The sequence below is a fragment of the Artemia franciscana genome, chromosome 4, assembly GCF_032884065.1.
Source record: "Artemia franciscana chromosome 4, ASM3288406v1, whole genome shotgun sequence".
Lineage (NCBI taxonomy): Eukaryota > Metazoa > Arthropoda > Branchiopoda > Anostraca > Artemiidae > Artemia > Artemia franciscana.
Genome location: NC_088866.1, coordinates 23079645 through 23097724, shown reverse-complemented (window position 1 = coordinate 23097724; position 18080 = coordinate 23079645). Strand labels below are relative to the sequence as shown.

General features: G+C 35.9%; 2 protein-coding genes across 8 annotated transcripts in view; one reads left to right on the top strand and one right to left on the bottom strand.

The window, feature by feature from the left end:
- LOC136026166 (transport and Golgi organization 2 homolog) overlaps positions 1–13216 on the top strand; it is a 50054-nt gene extending 36838 nt beyond the window's left edge. Inside the window, exons 5-7 of the mRNA XM_065702482.1 lie at positions 5965–6065; positions 9318–9428; positions 10943–13216. Of these exons, the coding sequence (XP_065558554.1) occupies positions 5965–6065; positions 9318–9428; positions 10943–11081 (351 nt within the window). The 3' untranslated portion in view covers positions 11082–13216. The remainder of the gene's footprint in view (positions 1–5964; positions 6066–9317; positions 9429–10942) is intronic.
- A 205-nt stretch (positions 13217–13421) lies between these two features.
- The window catches only part of LOC136026164 (uncharacterized), a 122928-nt gene continuing 118269 nt past the window's right edge, over positions 13422–18080 (bottom strand). For all 7 annotated transcript variants that reach the window (XM_065702476.1, XM_065702475.1, XM_065702481.1 and 4 more), the window contains 2 exons: positions 14735–14905; positions 13422–13624 (listed from right to left, as the gene is read on the bottom strand). In XM_065702476.1, the coding sequence (XP_065558548.1) occupies positions 13524–13624; positions 14735–14905 (272 nt within the window). In that variant the 3' untranslated portion in view covers positions 13422–13523. The remainder of the gene's footprint in view (positions 13625–14734; positions 14906–18080) is intronic.

The following is an 18080-nucleotide window of genomic DNA, read 5'->3' as shown; positions in this document are numbered from 1 at the left end:
ATATTGTGGTTAACAAGATCAAAGGCTTTCTGAAGGTCAATGAAATTAAGTTTAGCCAGGAATTAGGTTTTTCGAGGATTTTCCCGATGTGGTCAATAAGAGAAACGAGGTAGTGGGAAGTAGAAGTTGATTTTAGGTTTCCAAATTGTTTCAGGTCAGTAAGAGGTAGGATTTTTTCCTTTAGCAAATCTGCAAGGAATCCTTCATACAATTTTGAAAAAATAGGAGTAAGCGTAATAGGCCGAACACCATCAAAGCCAGGCTTTCCATTTTTCTTTTTCAAAGGGGTAATAAAACCCTGTTTCCAAATTGTTGGAATTTGCCCAGACTTAGTAATTTCGTTAAACAGGACAGACAAGGGCTTAGACAGGAAGTCACCGAAGGCTCTAATAAGGGGAAACGGGATATCCAAAGGACAAACACTTGTCTTTCTTAGTTTATCAATTCTTCTTTCAATCTCAGACGGGGAAACAGTCGGGAAAAAGGGGGATGGGGCTCCTGTTGATAATTGGATTGGCAATGCTGGAAGGCTCTGGACAATGGAAGCAAGAAATTTATTTAGATTATTTGCAGTAACATCAGGGGGCTCTGGTAAGTTGAAATTAAGCTGGTCAAGACTCCTGCCACATAGCTTTTTAACCTCGGAATACCAGTTTTTTGGCTTATTAGTGAACAATTCTTCGATCTTATTTTTGTAGTATGATCGTGCCAATTTACGAATTTCTCTTTTAATTGATTTTCTTAATGTATTGGCTTGATCGAGTTTACCATTCTTAAACAGCTTCAATTTGGTTCTAATTAGTGTTTTTATTGTTTGATTAATAAAGGGTTTGTCACTTGAGCACCTTTTAAACCTTTTTTCTGGGAAACAAATTTGATATTTATCAATTAGCTTTCTATGAAACGTGGCTGTTTTCTCATCAAGGTTTTGTAAACTATAAATGTCGGACCAATCTTCAGTACTCAGCCACATACCAAAAGAAAGAAGACCAGAATTTTGAAGGGGGCGGTAAGTGCTATAAGTCTTTGAGAAAGTATGCTTAAAAGTTGAGGAGGGGGACAAAAGAATGGAAAAATGATAACTCCCACCTAATGGGGGAAAAGTTGAGGGAGGGCTGTAAAAATTATACATATTAGTTAAAATAACATCAAGAGAGGTATTTCCCCGAGTCGTCGGTGTTTTAACAATTTGCTTTACTTTAAGTGAAGCACAAAAGGAATCCATTTTAAGGTCGTTGGCATCGCCAACTAAAAAAAGGCCAGCATTGGGGTACTTAGAAATAACAAAATCAGCACTTGCCTGTAATTGCTGGACAAAATTACGTTTTGACTCGATATTTTGATTTGGGGAATAATAGAAAACAGCTATTGCAATAATACTAAATGGACGAGGGAGTACTTTTGGTCTAACAGTTAGCCAGAGGATTTCATCATACTCGGATAAATTAGGGACTTGAATAACCTTTGGGTAAAGGTGACTCTTAGTAAAAAACAGAACTCCGCCACCTTTTTTCCCGAGTGGGTGGTCTGAAGGACGGAGTTTAATAAACTCTGAATAATTTGTCAGGTGTAGGGACCCTGGGTCATGGGATTGAACTTCAGTAACAGCTATAATATCTATCAAATGTGATTCTGAAACCACCTCGAGTTCAGTAAGCTTTTCAAAATTAAGACTTTCAGCATTAGTAACTAAAAGTTTAGGAAAAACAAACCGATTGGGGAATCGCGACAGGGAAACTTGATGGGTTTGAGAATTTCCTGGGGGGTAGGGTTTTAATTTAATTTTATTATGCTTTGGAGAAGAGGGGTAAGAGAAGGATTTGCTTTGGGGATTTGGATGTGGGGGGACGGGCAAGGATATGGACGATGCACGAGGACTTATTATATGACAATTATTGGACGCAAAAAATCTCAGACCTGAGTCACGTTTACAGGGTAGGCACGAGGGATAAAACGAATGGGCTGGGGTTTCGTAAGGTGCTGGGAAAGGGGGGCTGGGTGGGAATAGTGATTCATGTCCGTCAAGAAATTGCTGGTTTGCGGCGGAGTAGGGAGGGTATGGGGCAGCATACTGTAAGGGGGAAGGAAATAGGACTTCTGTATACGGAGTCTTTTATCCTTAATCGTATAACCCGGAGGGCTCTAAAAAGCGAGATTAATAGCTGGTTTGTTGTTGAATCAGGGGTTACACTGTTATTTTGACACGAATTATTTCGATAGATTTTCGCAAGGAACATAGTAAATGTGTGGGATACCATGCTTTTAAAGATGAAGGTAAAATTCTACTACATTTGGGATATGCAGATTATTTGATTGTCATAGATACAAATATTAATGAAATGAACCACTTTTCTGAGGTTTTGAAAGTTCAGTGCGCTTTTTAGCCATCCACCTGAGGCCACACGAACAGTAAATCGCCCCTATATGAGAAAGGAAGAGATAATGAGGATTCGAAAAGAAATTGTAATTTTATGGGAGGGAATGAAACTTTAAACAGATTGTGGTTGTGGAGGGGGAGCGTACACAGCTGTGTTGGTCACAGACGCCTTGATACTGCCGTGACTTGTTAGTAGGAGGGTGCCGAGAATTGGTTTGGTTTGAAAATAAGTTGGAAGTTTAAGTTGGTTAAATTCAGAATAAACCAGGTCAAAGAGGTTATGTAAAGTATCGAGAGGACAGACATAGTGGATATGCTCATTCACCCAGGTAGCATCCTAGGGGTGGTGCAGTTGAGACAATTCATAAAATCTAAGAGGGGGGTGGGAAAAACGTATTTTTCAATATTTTGGGGGGAGCGTATTATCAGTATTTTTTTTTTTTTTGGGGGGGGGGCAAATGTGTTGTTTTCTTAATGAAATTACGAACAAAAATATATTTTCATTGAAAATAGTCCAAATACTCGACAATGACGAAGTAAAAGTCTGAGTTTGGAGAAACTGAGAAAGGTGAGCTAGATGTTTTCCAGAAAGTTTTCTTAAACAGTGTCATTGAGTATTTTGGGGCTATTGCCAAAGACTGAAGAACAGCATAGACACCACCAAATAAATGAATATTAGGTGATCCCAATGCGGGTTGTGTTGCGAGAGCAACACTTTGGTTATGTCCGTTTTTTTGTTTTTTTTTTTTCCTATGCCGCCGATCTCAGCTTATTCCTGGAAACTGGTAAGGGTCTAACCTGTGCGGTTTTTACGGAAAGTGTGGACCTCAGGCCGGATTGATGAATATGACATTACATTTTGAAAAGCTCCGCAGAACTCTTGCCTGGGGCCATAAAGGATGGTTTTTGCTTGTCCACGAGCCAGAGCCTATGGTGTGCGAAGTGAAGTGCAGTTATATAGCCTATGTCAGAGAGGAGTATCTGAAGTTGTGCAGCCAAGCTTTCGTTTCATCAAACCATGTTTCTGCTGTCGAGTGGAAAGCTCTGTTCTAGCAGGTAGGCACCACTTTCAAATTGAAGATGGACTAAAATCTATATGTGTTAAATATATGCGGCAGTTACCCGGCCCCACAGCCAATATATCTTCTTTGAGTGATTAATAGAAAATTTACAGAAGCAAAAATGTGGCATTTTCCCACAGGTCCGAAAGTGCTGCCATCTAATGTTTCCACCTATTTCTGTTCGTGATTTCAACTGAGTTTATCATTCGGTTTTTCGGACTTGGGATTGCGGTAGAGAAATGGTATCAGATGTGCCTAATAAATTTTAAAAGTTCTCTCATTGGTAAAGAAATTGGAGCTTATCCTTTGCTCCTTTCTAAGTGGTGACGTTAGAAAGTTGGCCTACAGAAAAAAAAAATCAACTTTTGAACTAAGACAGATAGAATTTTTTTTCGACGGCAGTCGATACCTCTTGATGAGGTTGTCAAAGTATATGACATCCATTTTTGGTACAAAAATTCCTTCATGAGGTATACCAGTTTGAAAGTTTCAAGGGGTTGACAACTTCAGTAGTAAGGTACACACTGAAACGAAATTTCCGGTGAACTTGATGCCTATCACAGGAGAGGGACTTATAAGTAAGAATCGCTTCACTTTGGGCGAGAAACGGCTGTTAGCTCATAATCATCTTCGGCAATGAGGGGTTTGCCACTTTTGCTAGTTGGTGTATCTATTATTTGTTTCCGGTGTATTTGACGGTTAAATCAATTTGGTCCAGTGGTAAGACATATAGGGGACTTGTAAGTAATAAACGACTGTTGAGCTACAATCATCTTCAGCGATGAGGGGTTTGCAACTCTTGCTAGTTGGTATACCCATTAATTTGTTTCCGGTGAACTTGATGTCTATCACGGGAAAGGGACTTGTAAGTAAGAATCTGTTCACTTTGGGCTAGAAATTTGTGCAAATTGGTGCACATTGTATTCGATCTCTTTAAATCTGACAGAATTAAGTGTTTAAGCAACGGGTACAAACGATAACGTAAAACGATGAGGTAGTTTGGTAATAATTAGTGTCACCTATGGTATGTTAATCCTGAAAAGTTACGGATAGCTTTATAATACCAACTAGATTATATAAGAAATTGTTCCAAGTTTTCATCCGTTACGATGTCTACGATTGAAAAGGATTAAGTACAACTGGCTGCAAAGTCAATTTAGTCCCTTCTTTCGATATTATTTTGTAGTTGTTGTTTTTCAACGCTGAGGAATAGCCTTTAGTCATGTGATAACTGATTGCGTTCTTGTTTGAACATACCGTTTTAAAAACTTCGATAGGCTGACAACTTCATCATTTAACCGATAGTGAAGAAGCAAGCAAAAACGAGAATGTAAAACAATGAGATAGTTTCTTAATAATTAATAGAATGTCTTCTATGGTATTTTGATCCTAAAAAGTTAGGGATAGCTTTATAATACCAACTAGATTATATAAGATATTGTTCCTAGTTTTCATCCGTCACGAGGTCTACGATTGAAAAGGATAAAGTTCAACTGGCTGCAAAGTAAATTTAGTCCCTTCTTTCGATACTATTTTGTTGTTGTTTTTTCAACGCTGAGGAATAACCTTTGATCATGTGATTACTGGTCGGTAGCGAAGAAACAAAACCAAAGTGTTGCTCTCGCAACACTTTAGTCGGCGAAGCCGGACAAAGGTTGCCACAACACTTCACGTTGCACGAGCAACGAAGGTCTAGTTTTCTTTGTGTACAGAATTCACATTATGCCATCTACTAAAACCTTGGCAAAAAGTAGAAAAATAACTTATTAATGGGATGAAATTAATGGTGCACTATTTATTTATTTCCCTCTGAATATAGGAGTATCTAAAATATATAAATGAAATTAAAAAAAATAATTCAAGAGATAAACAAAGCATTGATTTACAATAGGCTTAATACTGCTACTACTAATAACTCACTGCACTATCAAGCCGCCTGAGTCCAACACAGCTACGCACGCTCCTCCTTCAACCTAACCTATTCAAGGCCTCCCTCTTTACACCCTCCCAGGAAGCTCCCATTTCCTTTAAATTTTTATTTTTGACATCCTCCCAACAATACAACAAAAACAAGACAATCTACAAATCCCCACAAAGGCTTCATGGCTTGTAGGAGGGGCATGGCTAATTAATCAATGAAAAGCCATTCAAGGCAATAATTTCTTTGTACTCTATATCAAGATGTGCATGATGTGCACACAATTTGATTTTGTGCACACAAAATCAAAGTGTATTTCCTGGGTTGTCCAATTCGCCAATCATTTTCAAACTAACAACAGCAAATCTTCAAAATCCCTTCATCTGCTTATGCCTTTTTGTGTTAAGGGAGAGGGGAGACGATTGTTTTCTCTGGTTTTCGCAAAATAGCATATGCCACATTTTTTTTCTGGTATCTGATAAGTTCTACGGTGAGCCTCGAGCTATCTTTTGCTGATTGTTGCAGTCTTCTAGTCAAGGGTTTTAATTTTTACATAAGGCTTTTGGTTATAGCTTACCATAAAAGATTGCAGTTTTTTTATTTTTAAGGTAGAAGCTGGAAAAGCTGCACTAGATGATGTAATTCTAAAGAACTACCCTAAAGAACTTCTAGTTGAAAAACTTTTTGAAGTAGTTTCGTCCAATGAAAGGTAAGGTAACCTTATTTGGTTTTTTATTCTTTGACAGCAATGTGTAGATCAAGTCTGCTCTCTGCACGTGGAGTTGTCCCAAACTCGCGGATACGTCGGGAATGTGGCAAATATGTCGCAGAACAATTAAATGACAATGCTTTCTTTTAATTATATTTGGATATGTTTGGTACAGATGTTTTACTTTGTTTTGTGGCTTCTAAAAAAAAGTGTAGTTTATGGGTTGTCGTAAATATTACGAGGGAAAAGTATAATAGTCTCCAAAAAAGCTAAATCCCAAAACTAATCATTCAAAATTGCGTCGTATATAAAAATATATCTAGTTGTCAAGCTTTCTTTCGAATAGTTTATGAATATATTTTGATCTTTCACACCAAATTTCACACATTTCATGAATCTTACGTAAATTTCGTGAATATTTTGCGTAAATTGCGCAAGTTTCAAACTGCGTAATTCGTAGTTTTTCTCTTTTTATTTTTAGTCAATTGCTACATTGAGAATTTAAATCTGTAATTTTTCAAATTGGTCTGTACTGACAAATGTAAGATCTGTCCAAAGACAGTTTCTGTAAAGTTACTTATCAAACATGTATTAAGACCAAAGCAAGAAATGGGTGTTCTTTTAGATTTCTTTTCTTACTTGCCTATACTTAGATCCTCCCACGCCGGTTGGCGCATAAGGCAACAACGGTGCATCTCCACGACAACCTCGGAAGAGTTTGTGCCAAAGGTCTACCAAAGATTTACCCGCCAATGAAGCCTTCCTGTCAAGGCTTTGGCCGAGCCATGCTGTTATGCCGTTCTCACCTTCTAATTCAGGGGAGGGGGAGGGGACCAACACCAGACATCACTGAGTAATTGAAGAATTCTATTCACTGTTGTTTTTTCTTTTTGGACTTGATCAAACTGGCTTTTGTATGCTTCAAAAAGATGTAAGTGGATCCCAGTTTATCACTATGATTGTTCAATTGTTTCTAGTCACAATGGCTGACTTGTAGAAGAACTTAGTACACTATCTGAATTCTGTCAGTCACTCAGGCTCTATAATGTGCTGCAATTATATGAAACCTTTTGGCCATAATTTAGCCAAACTATTTTTATGTCTTTTACCATTATTCATCTTTTACCATAATTCATGGTAAATTATTTTTTATGTAATAAAATAACGTGCTGCAGTTATGTGAGTCTAATTTCCTTTGGGCTATCTTTTTTACTAAATGATTACTAAATCTATGCTAATTCGTAGATTTGCTATGCAATTTAACAAGTGTTTTTCCATAAATTTATAATGTGCTTCGAATTGCTTGAAAATAATTAAAAAAAACCCACACAAGTTAAATTAGCAATTATAGAAACGAAAGTTTGGTGGATGGGTTACTTTTATAGAAGATTGGTGAAAGGGGCAGATCTTATTAGGCCTAATAGCAGTGTATTTTTTCTACCCTACCTCCCTCCCATGCTTCCTCACTATGGCGAGGTGCTTAGTAATAGTAGGCATGTAAATAGCGATTTTTTCGGGGGTGAAAGACAAGAAAAAACAATTTAAATTGAAATTTTTGGATAATAAATGCTAAAAAATTCAAGGAAATTCTTGGTTTTAGCCCTCCCCTCCCTCCACATATGTCGCTGATTAGAAGTTGTGGCGGAATTCATAAAAATCTTTCCATCTGAACTTCTTTGATTAAATTGTTTTAATCATGAAAACGTTGCATTTTTATTTTTCTTCTTGCATGCTCCCCCTCCCCTCTTCACGTAGATTTTTCTTTTTTAATATAGAATAATAAATTATTTACGATAGGTCTTAAATTTCAATCTTCTTGAAATACAGTTGTTTTTGGTCATTTAATCTTTAAATGAACAAAGTCCTTGAATAGTATTGATTCAAAATGAACATTTTCTGGTCACTATTTTTAGTTGGATGTGTGTTTTGTTTCCTTAATGTTGATTGATGCGTTATTAGTTTTTTTTTTATTTATAATTAGTATTAGTTTTTCAGGAGGTGGGGGCTCTTTGAACAGATTGTGATTTTGAGGGATATCCCTTCTGGGGGCAGCGAAGTAGCTAACTAGCCCCCAATAGGGTGGCAGAATAAAATCGATGTTGATTGTTTTTGGACTTGTGTTAATTCGGCAGTTGTACATGGCCTTTGTATGAGTAGTTTTTTTCTTACGTATAGTTGTGTTTTTTTTTGTGAAACTTAGATGTAAAGTAAAGCTCTTGAAAACATGCATGTTTTATTGATAAGTTGCTCGTGCTTACAGCGTTTGAACGTTGGTTAAGTATAACCATCTGACATGTGCATTTCTTGACTGCTGAGTTATGCCCTGAAGTTGCTCCTGAGCATTTATATTTCTTGTTTTATGTTTCACGAGTCTTTAATTGAAAATTTGTGTGGATCCAACGCTAAAACAGATGCAGAACAGAATTATTACAAGATTAGAACCTTCCCAGAACCAGATGGAGATCCTAACCAAGCTTTTGCGAGAAAAGAAATTTTCTATTGACAGTTAATAATTTGATAGATGGTTCTGAGGAATTTTTCAGAAACTTTTTTTTTCGTCTGGCACAATGAAAATTTTGAAAAGCGTGCAGCTCGGTAGTTATTGCTTTCTAAGGAGCTTAAGTCTGTACAAAAATGTATAAGATTCCTGAAGAACTTCAAGTCTGTCTTAGACTTTCTTTATATAAGTTATTTATCAAACATGTGTTAAAATCAAAACCAATAAATATTTTTTTTAGAACTCTTCAAGTTTTAAGCATATTGCTTGTTTTAAGGACTTGACCCAATTGGCTTCCGAACGGTTCAAACAAGATACATTTTGATGCCAGTATATCATGGTGATCGCATAATAGTTTCTGCCTATAACGAACAAAATTCTGACAGGTAGATCAAATTATTAATTAAGATCTTTGAGTTTGAAGGGAAAAACGTTACCCGCGTTTCTTTTTTTTTTCTAATTTGGCGTCCACTACTACCAAAAACACCAAATTTTTCCTAATTTTCAAAAATATACGTTTAAAATAGTTTGTTAAAGTGTAATGTAAGTCTCCACTTGACCAATTTAAACAATCACATTCCTTGGCACTTTAAGGGAATGAAAAGTAAATGTAAATTTTGCAAAAATTTAGCATAATTCGTGTTGGGTTGTCACAGAAGGCAGTTTTTCCTCTTCGTACAACCTGGTACTAGTCCCTTCATTACCGAGAAAAAAAAGAATAGTGAAACAACTTAATTTTTTTTTTCAAATTTTAGACATTTTCCTGATCATGAATTAGAAAGTCAGGGTCTTTTGGTAGAAGAATCTATCTTACAAGGAATTAGCTCTATATTTGTGAAGTTGGACAATATTCAGTATGGAACAAGGTAATTATAATTTTTTTTCATGTTGAAATTTATTTGTTGATAATTATTTTTGGCCAATTTTTGCAATGAATATGATATAATATACCTTTTTTATTGGGCCCTGCCATCTAAACTGTGTAAGCGATACCAATTATTCCTTTGGATTTTTCTTACTATCTGTAATCTTTTCTTTCTTAATTCTTTATTTTAGAAGTTTCTGAATTTCTTTTGCGTATCGGCAATAAAATAGCAAATTTTGATTCTCTCAGCAAGTCATAGATTTTTGAATATTATTAGTTAGTCTTTTTCGGTAATAAACTCGTTCGGTCCGGAGTTCGGCAGCAGGGGAATGAGGGGAGGGTAGGTCTGTCCCTGCATCATTTTTTTCGGTGTTGTCAAGTATTATTCCGTCGTATTTTTCAGTCTTTTTGATCTTGATTAAAGACTGAGAAGCGTGAATATTATGGAGTTAATGTATATTATAGAACTAGCGACGTTATTGTGATTTCTTTTTAGTTAAGGTAGCTTGGTGATAGAGTAGGCTCTGGGTGACAGAAGGCTGCTTTTTAGACCGAACACATTTGTGTTGTGTCAGCTGCCCGTTATTCGGCGCTTGCAGATGTCAAGAATAAACTAAAAGCTGGTTAAACTAAAATTGTTATTAATCGTGGCCTATATTCCTATAAAACCTTAGCTAGCTTTTATTCAACGTTTTGAATAAAATGGGTTATATCATAAATGAGTTTTGTGTTTACGCAATTTCAGGTATTCATTGCTTTTGCCTTGGTTAAAACCAAAAGTTTGTTCACAAATTTGGTGCTACTGACATTATGATATCTTTATAAAAATCAGATTCAAAATTGAAAGAAGAATCTTTTCTGTGATTAGGTCTCAGTGGCATCCATCCAAGAAAATTTAGGGGCGGGGGACAAAATTTTTTTTTCAGAACCAAGGGGAGGTGGACTTTTTTTTTGTTCATTAATTTTTTTCAGTGCAAATACGGAAAAAATAGAAAACAATTTTCATTGAAAATACCCAAGGAAAAGTATTTTTTGAAATCTACGGGGAGAGGGGAGTCGGAGGTTGGCCCATTCCTTCCCTCTCCAAATTGACACCACTGTTAGGTACTTACTATCCTTTTTCGGTTTTACTTAAGGGAATGTTTTCTTTAACCTTCTCATCTTCTTCTTGTTATTCCACTTCTCCTGTTTCCGTAATGTGTTATAAACGGATTGTTGTTATCAGGAACTAAAAATAGCAACAATATTTAAACTGGTAAAATGTGGGACTATAGATCTTTTCGTCAAATGTTTTAGGACCTGGAACTTAGTTGAATGTTCTGTTGCGTGGCCTGCTATACGCTGAATGCATCTTTTCAAGTTGAAAAATAACTTTTTTTTTGCAATTGAATTTCGAATCACTAATGAATTTTAAGGCTTCCCTTTTATATCATCCATAAATTGCAGAATAAGCAGCAGTTATAAACCAACAAGATATTTTTTTTTTATATATTTATATCCTGTTTCTTCTTATAGGACACAGACAGTAATTTTGATCGATGAAAATGATGAAGTAACGTTCGTAGAAAGAACATTCGATTGTACGGAAAAATTCTCGGCCTTAGACGACGCCAAGGTCACGATGGTACAACATCAGTTTAAGCTTAATATATAAAGATTTTGATGTTAGATTAAGCAAGAATATTATGTGATTATGGAGTACATTTAGTTAATAATATTTTTACCTACAAATTTCTTGGATTTTATCACGATTTTCAGCGTTGCTTTGATATTTGAATAATATAGGCATCTCCGCACCTGAATTAGCATGCAGGCGCGCACTTACACATCTATTACAAAGGATTCCATATTGGGAGAGGAATTAAAGAGGAATTAAGTGATAGTAGGGTACATGATGTTACAGTTATGTTTGAGCCAGGGAACGTTTTGCGGACAAAGGATGACAGATTGCCGAAGATTGTCCTTTTCGGCCAACCGTCTAGGGCTAAACTGAAAGCAGGTCGTCAGCGGTTGGTGTGGGAGGATTTCATAAAGAAAGATTTAAAGGAAATGGTAACTTCCTGGGAGGGTGTAAAGAGGGAAGCATTGAATAGATTGGGATGGAGGAGGAGCGTGCGTAGCTGTGTTGGCCTCAGGCGGCTTGGTGTTCGTTTTGGATTTCATTTATTCTTTAATAGTAATTTATTTCTGCTATGTTTAATTTTCTTTGATAAAACTTTTTTCAGAAAGTCTTTTTCAGTTAATTTCTGGTCGTTTTTGATTGTCAAAATTTTGGTTTGGTTAATATAATGAATATTTTCAAGTTTTTCATGTCTCTGACGTAAAAATTAATTATTTAGTACTAATTTAATAGTTGTAGCTAGTGGCTTGTGATTTATTTCAACACCGCCTCAACATTCCCCGACATTCTCTGAAAGTAGTCATAAGTAAATGTAGTACCACTTGTAAGTAGTCACAGTCGCAAGTAGTCACTGCTGTAGTCGCAACCAGTCACATTTTCAGCCGCAACAGTAGTATTAGTAGTGAAAGTTTCAAGCTAATACCTTTCCTAAGATATTGCAGATATTCCTTTTTCATAACTTGGATACAGAGTGTCTTTTGATTTAGCTCAGCATAGCCCCTCAACATTCCCTAAAATTTTACTCAATACCCTTAGTCTTTTAGGACACACACCGGATCATACATTCCCCCCTTTCCTAATGATAAGTCCTACATTAAAAAAGACTAATTGCGTAATTTACTATCATTGCCCGGGAGCAGTGGGAGGATGGCATCCGTGGGGGCAAAGCCAATTTAGACCGTATGAATATTCTGAATAAAATGGCTTTTTAATATTTCTATCCGTGAAAAGGGAAACATCTAAAAAGGCAAGAGAAAGATGGGGGGTGGTGGTGGTTGCTCTCCATTCCTTCTTCGAGTTCCCTCTCAACATGATTTGAAGTTCCAACTTAATCCCCTTAGCCATTCCTTAGATATCAGTATTATACACTTTGACAACCCCCCGCATATAGTGTGTTTTAATCTTTTTTGACATTTTCCTCAACAGCTTTCAAAACCTTTTACCCTTAGCCTTTGTTTCAAAAGCTTTAACTCCTTTGTCTTTTTAGAGACTGAGGATCAAAGTTGCCCCCTTATATATAAATAAAAGACGACTTTTGTAGTACAACATTTCCCCTGGGGCTCTGGAGGGTTTTGTCACCCCTGGAAGCATAGCTATTTGATTTTTCGACTATTTTGAACAAGAGGGTTATTTAAAATTTTTTTTATCAGATGTCTTAGGGAACATTACAGCTAACAAGGGCGTGAGAGGGGGGCTGTTTATCCCCTCAACATGCACTAAAAGTTTAAACTTAACACCTTCAGCCGTTCTCGAGATATTGCAAATACATCTGTTTAGAAAACTGGATGCTGGCGCATTGGGTGTTTCAGTCGCTGGGTCTTTTGTTTTACAGGGATAAGTAGCAAGCCTGTTGCCCAACCTTGCTGCAGCTGGGATCGATCCCTAGATCCCAGATTGTCAATCGACAGGGTATACCAGGAGGACAGAAGTCAAAAGTATACATAGATGAAAATAAGGGAAGAGTCTTCGTTAGTCATTTAGCAACATCCCCCTCCCCCAAGAACCAATAACGTTATAAAAGTAAAATATCTATTTTCCGTAGAAAGTACAGATGTCGGCTCTGCCTTAAACGCAGGAAGTAGTAATCATGTCATCTATTTTAATTACTGGTTTCCAAAGGTATATCTATTTATTGTATCTATCTATTAATTATATTTATGTTATACTTATTTATATTTAATTTATAGATATTTTATATTTATTGGTTCAAATGTTACCGGGACTAGGAAGTTGCTATCCCAAGCTTAGATGCAAAAGATCACCAGGCCCCAACACTTAGGTTTTGAAGAACAAAACACTTAAGTAGAACAACTTTGGTGAGAACCATTAATAAACTCAAAATTTCTTGAGGTTTGCCTATTAAGCCCGAGAGGGTAGAAAAAATCTATTATTATTGAAAAACTTTCCACATCTTAAAAAATCAGCTTGCAAATAAATTTCCAACCTCTTCAGATATCTTCCCAACCTCTCAGTTGATCAGCTTATGGCTAACTTTCCAACCTCTCCAGGTAGACTGGTCCGAGGGTATAGCTTGTCAATAACATCTTTATACTTGTCCCTCAGGCTCTCCAAAGATTCTGAAAACAAAAGACTAGTGCTTCAAAATAAAATTGAAAAAAATAGCCAGTTCTTAAAACCATACGCCCAGTTCATAACAAAAACCAGCACGTAAATCACATCATTTGGGTTGCTATAACTCTCTTATGCTAACCTCAATTCAGTGTACTCCATTTTATGTATGTTTTATTTTTATTATTATTTTTTTTTGTCTCAGCGCATGGTTTAGCCCACCAAACTCTTCATCTTGTTCATGTGTTCTTTGGTTATACAACATATATATCTGTTACTGCTACAACTAACAACTCATTATAATATCAAGCCGTCTTAGGCAAACTTATCAGTGGGTGCTCGCACAATTTTCACCCCAATTTTTTCAAAGATTCAGTCCTTATTCCCTCCCCTGAACTTTCAATTTCTTCAAGTCGTCTCCAACCAACAGATTTATTGGCCACCACAGGGCCAACCAACGCAAATACATACATTTATTTACTCTTATACACACATACACTAAAGTGAAGCTGGGTTATTCAGCTAGACAGTAGCTCTGACAGATTTCTGCTTATTTAAATATTCTAAAATAAAAAAACCTTCCATGCCTCATACAACCACCGATATTCATTACTAAAAAAAGATTTCACATACACCCTCGTGTTCATGGCATAGTAATTTATTGTTTGGATATTAATATCTTGACAGTCAAATCGTTAAAAGAAAATGTAATTAAACATTTGCAATAGCGCAACGCAGCCCAATCTTTTTTTTACGTTTGCATTCCCAAATCTATTTTTTTAGGGGGGGAGGAAGACAAATGCTTCAAAGAAGTTAATAGGCAAGCGAAAGGACAATAAGGAAGATTTCGACATGAACTTGCCCAGAGCTTTCCCTTCCTAAGAATATTAAGTACCTGGCCACCTCCACATCGTGTTTGACCAATCAGAAAGCATATGATAAAACTGCGGCGAAGAATACCAGGATTTTACTACTTTTGCCGCAGTGTTGCCAGTTTCATTGTAGCTTAACGAATTTTTATTAAAATATCCGTTTTATTGTAAAAAGTCGTCAAAACAACCATCCAGTTAGAAAATCTGTCGGTGAAATCAAATGAAGCTTTCATGTGTGTCAAGTACCTGAAACAGCTGTACGAGTTTTTACATCTTCATCTTTAAGGAAAAGAGCCATAATTTTTATTTTCCCTTCTATTTCTGGCACTGGCTCAGACTGATTGATTAAAACCGCTGTCACCTTTGCAGCCAGGCCACGGACTTCCCAAGACTTGTCATTCAATCGACTGACGACACCTAAAATACAAACTGACATTACCTGCTAATTGGCCAGCCAAAAGAACATAAATAATACTTCAGGATAAATTCGTTTTGCAGTCTTAGAATAATACCTTAGAACATACCTAAGTTAAATCGGATATTTTATGAACTCCTTAAATCAGCAAGCCCCTTTTACCTCAAGAATTGCTCAAATTATTTCAACGCTTGGATATAAGCCTATTATGCAATAAAATCCGGTTAATTTGGACTTTTATTTTGGATACTAAATTTTACTCTCTTGAATTATTACTCACATATAAAAATCACATAGATATAGCTATACAAAATGCAGTAATTTGTTTTTAGACTTTTAACAAAAAAAAATTTATGGTGTTTTAAGAATCCAGGTTAGAGCGATAGCTAGCAATCTAGTAAGAGACGGTCATGTCCAATACAAAAAAAATACGATACCCCATAACTCCTGAAAACATTGTCAGATCAAACAAGAGGTACTAGATTAGAACCACCTTTTTCGAAATCCCTATATATAAAACTTACCGTCCCTTGGCTTGAATAACGGGGGAAATCTATTGCCTTGAAAAACAAGATAAGTTGCTTGAACTACGATATCTGCATAAACGGCCTCTTTTTTCCATCTGTTCCACTAAGATAGCAGGGCATTGGAACATCATAGTGAACTGTTTAATGGTTCATTTTGAAGAAAATTGCCACGTCTAGTGCCTTTTGTAATAAATTTTTTTTTAATAGATGACATTTTTTTTTTTTACAAAAACCACATTTTTCATGTACAAGATTGATGAATGACATCATAATCGTATGTTATTATATTAAAAGACGACCATTAAAAAAACCAATCATTGCATATATTGGACTTCTTTGGAACAGTAAGAGACAAACTCCAAAGAATCTGGCAACTAACTAAATCCAATACGCAATGATTGGTTTTTCTAATGGTCGTCTTTTAATATAATAACCTACGATTATGACGTCAAAAGGTTTGGGTTACAGCTAGCGCTGTAACCCGAACCTTCCCCCCCCTCCTGCCACGCGTTGCTGTGGCGCTGCACGCCCCAGCAAGACGTGGGGTGTCAGCTAGTCAGTCGGCACGCAGACTGACCCCTGCCACGCGTTGCTGAGGCGCTGCCTGCCCCAGCAACACATTGCAACACCCCTGCCACGGGTGCGCGCCACAGCAACATGTATGCAAGATGCTGATTTTTATCTGCATATAGTTTTTTTTTTTATTTTCTTTTTTAGTTTCTTTTTTCAGTTTTTTTAGTCTTTTTTTTCTTTTTTTTTTAGTTTTTTTCTGTTTCCTTTTTTTAGTTTTTTTTTCTGTTTTCTTTTTGTAATTTCTTTCTTTTCTTCTTATTTTTTTTAATTTGTTTTTCTTTTTTCTTTAGTTTTTTTTCTCTTTTTTTTAGTTTTTTTGTAACATATTGTAACAAACAAACAGTGTATTTTTATATAGATAGAAGATTACTATTGGCTAGAGTTCGTTCTTTATTACTCCAAACTAATACAGTTAAAACTAAAACTAAACTAACCGTAAAAATTCTAATACTTACTACGTCATTTGCGCTTTAGTGAGAACAAATGAAATTGTGAGCTTTTTTCTGATTTTACAACGTTGGAAAATGAAATACACTATCATAACCGCCTTGTTCAATACCCATCTAAAGGAAACTAACTCTCCATTGGCTCGAATAACTAGGAATATATATTGGTTTGAAAATCAAGAAAAAGCAGCTAGCAGGGCACAGGAACATCAGAGGGAGTTGTTTGATGGCTCATTTTAAAGGAAATTGATACATTTAAAAACATTTCCTAATTTACAAAAATGATTTTTAAAATAAAATTAATTTTTTACGAATAACTATATTTTCATATACAAGATAGATGAATGACGTCATAATCCTAGGTTGTAACCATATATGGCGTAAAAGTAAATACGATACTAATGTTAGCTATAATTGCGTCAGTACAGAATCGCTAATGTTATTATGCAAACTGAAAAAATATATATGGTGTCTGAGCAATAATATTAACTTTTTAATTCAAACTAGAAAAATACTTGAAAATTTTAAATTAATTTTTTTTTATTTAAATCACGACAGTTATGTTTCATCTCTCACTTCAAAGTTATAATTCTACTGGAACCAAACTTTTTTTGGTTCAACTTCTAAAGCGTGTATCTCTTGTGCTGTATTTCGGTAGAAAAGAAATCCGGGTTTCAGCAGTAGCTTGCAACATTGTAAGAGACGATCCCATCCTATATAAAAAAACCAAATAGACTCCTCAGACTAAAGTCAGATTAAAAGAAGAGAAGTACACTATAAGAACCACCTTGTCCAATACCCCTATATAGAAAAGTAACTGTCCCTTAGCTTGAATAACAAGGAAAATATATTGGTTTGAAAATCAAGAAAAGTGGGTGAAACCACGATATTCTGCATCGACGGCAAATTCCTTCTTTTTTTCATTTCTACATATAGTTTGGCACTGGAACATCGCAGAGCTGTTTAATGGCTCATTTTAAAGGAAATTGTCACGTTCAGGACAAGTTTGTAATTAAAAAAAATAATTGTTAAAATACAATAAATTTTTACGAAAAACTTCATTTTTCTATCAGGAATCACCGGATTCATCGGATCATCGCTCGCGTGACAAGCGGGGATGCTCACCATTAAATCACTGGAGATCTAATTCAAGCCAAGGAGCGGTGAGTTTCCTATATAGGGTTTTCGAAAAAGACGATTCTAATAGTGTACTTCTTGTTTTTATCTTACGCTGTTTTTAGGAGTTATGGGCTATTGTGTTTGTTAGCATTGGACGTGATCGTCTTTTACTCGGTGACGAAGTACCACTGCAACACGGATTGGTGCTCCTAAAATTCCTGAACTTGGGGCAAGTAACTCAAACACTCAACAGTCTAAAGCTTATAATCATGCTCCTTAGTCACAAATTTCCATAGTAATAAATACCATATCGATTTATTAAATGTGTCATTTCTCATTTCCCAAATTCCAAAATTATTGGTGTAAACTCACAATGGACATCCTGAGCTGTTTCATCTAAACGAATAAGTTGGTTAATTTTGAAAGATGATTGTATTTGCTTTTACATCCTATGAGGCCTTAAAGTGCACGCCCTTTTGATTTTGACATGAATATACAATGGATAACACTGA